General features: G+C 36.4%; 1 protein-coding gene across 1 annotated transcript; it reads left to right on the forward strand.

Annotated features, from left to right (window-relative positions):
* Positions 1–1,653: 1,653 nt before the first annotated feature.
* Positions 1,654–4,233, forward strand: LOC112463673 (low-density lipoprotein receptor-related protein 2-like). Its single transcript, XM_025030177.1, has one exon. The coding sequence runs from the start codon at positions 2,287–2,289 to the stop codon at positions 4,057–4,059; it is 1,773 nt and encodes a 590-aa protein (XP_024885945.1). The 5' UTR covers positions 1,654–2,286; the 3' UTR covers positions 4,060–4,233.
* The last annotated feature ends 659 nt before the right edge of the window (positions 4,234–4,892 follow it).

A 4,892-nucleotide genomic window follows, 5' to 3' on the forward strand; every position in this document is an offset into this window, starting at 1 on the left:
TGCTGTCGGATATATCTCCCATTGGTCAAGTTAACAAAAAAAGATTTTTGCTTAGTGAAACAGAATCATCTCCATCGATTCTAGATGATTCAAATTATAATATTAATCAATCTACTGAATTAAAGAATCCTCCGGATGAGCCCACTGCGGTTACAGATGTATTACAGGATATTTCATCAAATCGGGAAAATTCCTATTTAAATAAAGTTGATGAATGGAAAGGCTTGACCAACAATAAGAAGAGAAAGGCTGTATATTTTGAATATTATCCTGATATTGAGAATCTTCATAAACGTCCAAAACTAACTAAAAAAATATCGCTTATGATAAACGGCAATAGTAAACCTCCTCTCCAGACCAGTGCAGGGTTACTCAAGTTCTCAAATACTTGTCCCTTAGATTCAATCATTCATTCTGTTCGAGTTGGTTATACAGACTGGGCTTCGTATAATGAGTATGTGAATCGATCCAATAATAAAGTATTTGACATCATTAAAGTACTGTCAACTAAAGGAGCAATTAATTATGTTTATAAGGCTCGTGCAGAAATACTGTTAAAATTCAAGAAACCTAAAGGCAATATTGTGAATTGTAGGTCGAATATTGGCAATATTATTGACGAAATATTTCATGATGAACCTTCCATTACCATGACTCAAATTTGCAATGTTTGTAAGGATTCAAAAACAAGGATTAAATCAACATTCGAAGTTGATTTGAGCCCATTGTACAACAAGGGTTTAAAAGGACTTCAAGAATCGCTAAACAATTATTGTCAACATAAACTGCAAACTTGTAAAACATGTAATGAAAAAAAAACAGTTGTTTTTGATTACGGACCTCATTTATTTGTCGACTTTGAAGCATTACAATGGACTATTCTTGCCAAAAGATCAGGATATTTAAGTGACTATGAACGTAAATTTTCTTTAGAAGATTTACCAGGCGATTTGTACTTTGGAGACTATATTTATAAATTAGTTGGGGCCATTGAACATATTCCAGGTCCAGCAACAAGTGAGGATACTGTAGGCCACTATCAATCATTAAATTTGAGAAATTGAAACAAATTAGGTTCATGGGAACTTCATGACGGTCTATCCCCCACGGCAAAACCACGCAAACTTAACAAACGAGAAAAAAAACAAAAAAGATGTATACATGTCCTTTTTTATATAAAGTCTGACAAAACTCATGCTAGTGTTTAAATCTAATTCGAGCATAACATTAACAAAAATACATTACTAGCGAAGTTTTTTTTTATCCATTTTACTATATGAAAATATTTTAATTTTTACGTTGAAAATAAATGATAAAAATTTATCTAATAACTGCGTTACCTCACAAAAATACACATTAATATAGAATTAATTTTTTTGTTACATATTATTTGCTGAATATTATATACATGTGTGATATATACATATATACATATATATACATTAATATTATATTTTCATTAATTATTTTTATGTGCGGGTTATTACCTAAAATACGGTACGAATTAAGGCTCCTGGTCCCTGAGCCGAGAACTCTGCGTTGACATGGCTGTTTATTGTCGAGGGAAAAGGATAGTTTTTGGTAAATTTCGGAAGTGTTCTGAAACGATTTATAGTGATGTTTTATTGAAATTTTTTTTTTTTTTGAAAATGGCATGCACGACAAAATTGGGTGTTTTCCTTGCCTCGATAGTAAGAATTCAATATACCCGCGGTGACCATCCAGGAGCCTTGATATATTTAATTTTTAATCGTTACTGGATGTTATACGTATGTGTTACTGTATGTTATATGTATGATGAATCTATGTACGAAAAATATTAGAAAGTCATTGTATTGTCATCGCATAAAAGAAAACTTACTTACCGAAGCTTACTTTTTAAATTACAAGAAGAAAATGGCATGCACGACAAAATTGGGTGTTTTCCTCGCCTCGATATTAAGAATTCAATATAGCCGCGGTGACCATCCAGGAGCCTTAATATATTTAATTTTTTACCGTTACTGGATGTTATACGTATGTGTTACTGTATGTTATATGTATGATGAATCTGTGTACGAAAAGTATTAGAAAGTCATTGTATTGTCATCGCATAAAAGAAAACTTACTCTTACCGAAGCTTACTTTTTAAATTATAAGAAGAAATAGTTGGGAATTACGGACTGTATACGCTGCGTACTATCGCGTATAGCAAGCAGCTGATCCCAGCAAGCGCTCCCCATAATCACCTGCGTCGGACGATGAGTTGCGTTGCCCCTGCCTACAGGCACTATCTTCTGGTCGGATATGAAGCTGAAGCGAATCTCGCGATTAGATCGCGGTAGTGATCATCAAGACATAATGAGCACCGGTTTAGATCTGGTGGAAGGTCTAGCCTACGACTGGATTGGTCAGAATCTGTATTGGTTAGACTCAAAGCTGAATACAATCGAAGTAGCTAAGGAGACTGGAGCTGGAAGAATGATTCTTGTCAAGGAGAATATTACGCAGCCACGTGGAATGTGTTTGGATCCCAATCCAGGTGCGAGATGGCTCTTCTGGACCGATTGGGGTGAAAACCCTAGAATTGAAAGAATTGGTATGGACGACACCAATCGATCGACCATCATCAGCACAAAGATTTACTGGCCGAACGGTCTAGCGCTAGATATCGCAAATCGCAGAATATATTTTGCGGACAGCAAGCTAGATTTCATCGACACATGTTTGTACGATGGCAGCAAGAGACTTCAGGTTCTAGCCAGTTTGCACTATCTTCTGCATCCCCATTCCCTTACTCTTTTTGAGGACACTATGTATTGGACCGATAGACAGCTCAATCGAGTACTTTCCGCACACAAGTTTAAGGGCTCCAATCAGACGGTGATGTCGCATCTAATTTCCCGGCCGCTTTCTATACACGTACATCATCCAGTGCTACAACCGATCACTGCGAATCCTTGTGCTAACACATCCTGTGAACATTTATGTCTTCTGTCGCCCATTAACCCGAAAGGATACAGTTGTAAATGCCAAGTTGGATTTAATTTGCTACCTGACGGGCGCTGTATGGAAGAAGAGACACCATACTTAATAGTTCTTCGGAGTTCTCAGATTGTTGACGTTTATTTAACGCCTAAAGAAACCAAGACTGGATACATCACGCCCATCGTAGGTGTGGAAGGCGGAAGATTGATAGAATATGATAGAAGAGATTGTATTATTTACTGGCTGCAAGAAAAAGATGGCGACAGCAAAAATGGCACGATTTATGGCATTCTTTACAACGGTGGCAACCGGACAGAGTTTCCAAACGTTTCCAAACCGAAAGCGATGTGCGTGGACCCTATTGACAGACAAATATTTTGGGTGGACGACGGAGGTTTTGGAATACCTCGAAAGATCGGACGAGTGAATATGGACGGCACTAATCCGCTGGTCCTCGTAGAGAACATAGAACGTTCTGAAGCAATTACCATCGATATACCTAGCAAGACGCTATACTTTTCCTGCCAGAATCCGGCTTTTATTAAAGCTATGTCGACAGACGGTCTGAATGTCCGCACCATTCTTACTGCTGCAAACAACATGGCTTTGCCTAAGGCGATAGCTGTCCATGAGTCTCGTCTGTACTACTTGGACCCGCTTTATGACAAAATTGAACGTGTTGATCTGCCTAACGGCGACAATCCAACCACTATCATTGACAACGACTCGGAGCTTCGTACTTTGACCATTTATAAAAAACGTGTGACCGGATCTCATCCTTGTCTTATAAACAATGGCGAATGCGAGCAGCTTTGTCTGCCTGCGTCTGGAGGTACGCGCGTTTGTGCTTACGAAATGAAATATAAGAAGGTCACGGAAACCAGATGCGAGCCTTACAAGACTATTGCCGTGGTAACTCAGCTGGATGTTGCCCGGGGTTACAGTCTCAAGGACTCCAAGGAAGCCATGGTACCCATTACTAAAATTGGTCATCATATCCTCCATGTTGATGTACATTACGCGGGCAACTGGATATATTGGGTGGAATTTAATCGAGGCATCTGGAATGGTATCTTCAGAATACGATTTTAGAATACAGAATACGACATTGCATATTTGGTCCGTAATTCGCTAACTATTTCTTCTAAGAATAAAGTAAGAAATACGACGAATGGTTGTTTTGAATCACCTTGTATATCTACAATAATTTTTTACTACAAAGAAAAACTTTTGTAATACAAACCACTACAAACGATTTGTGATAGAAATTCGATACCGTTGAAGTTCTCATTGTATATGAATTCTTAATTGTCAATAAATAATTAATAAGTTTTTTATTTTTCAAGTACAAATAAAAATTCTTGTACAAACCCTTCTTTCTTTCTCTCTTTCTCTCTGCAAACAATTCTAAAACACACGGCGCAAGCTGATTTCAGATATCTCAATTTTGGGTAAGTAATTTTTTATATTTTTCGTTATTTTCAAATGGATAAAACTGCAAACGGAATTATTGTTACTACAAACAACTACAAACGATTCTAAGACACATGGCGCAAGCGGATTCGAGATATCTTTAAAATTGACAGAGATACGTTATTTGTTTGTTACAAATACGTTGTAACTTTTAAATTATTCCACTACAAACGAAATTGTTGTTACTTTGTAGTAGAACTTTGTTTTAGAATCGTTTGTAGTTTTTTGTAGTAACAACAATTTCGTTTGTAGTGGAATAATTTCCAAGTTACAATGTATTTGTAATAAACAAATAACGTATCTCTGTCAATATATTTTAAAGATATCTCGAATCCGCTTGCGCCATGTTTTTTAGAATCGTTTGTAGTTGTTTGTAGTATCAATAATTTCGTTTGTAGTTTTATTCATTTTGCAAAAACAAAAATTTTTTAAAATCACTCTTATCCAAAATT

This window comes from Temnothorax curvispinosus, unplaced genomic scaffold (genome assembly GCF_003070985.1).
Source record: "Temnothorax curvispinosus isolate PA1 unplaced genomic scaffold, ASM307098v1 QBEX01001446.1, whole genome shotgun sequence".
Lineage (NCBI taxonomy): Eukaryota > Metazoa > Arthropoda > Insecta > Hymenoptera > Formicidae > Temnothorax > Temnothorax curvispinosus.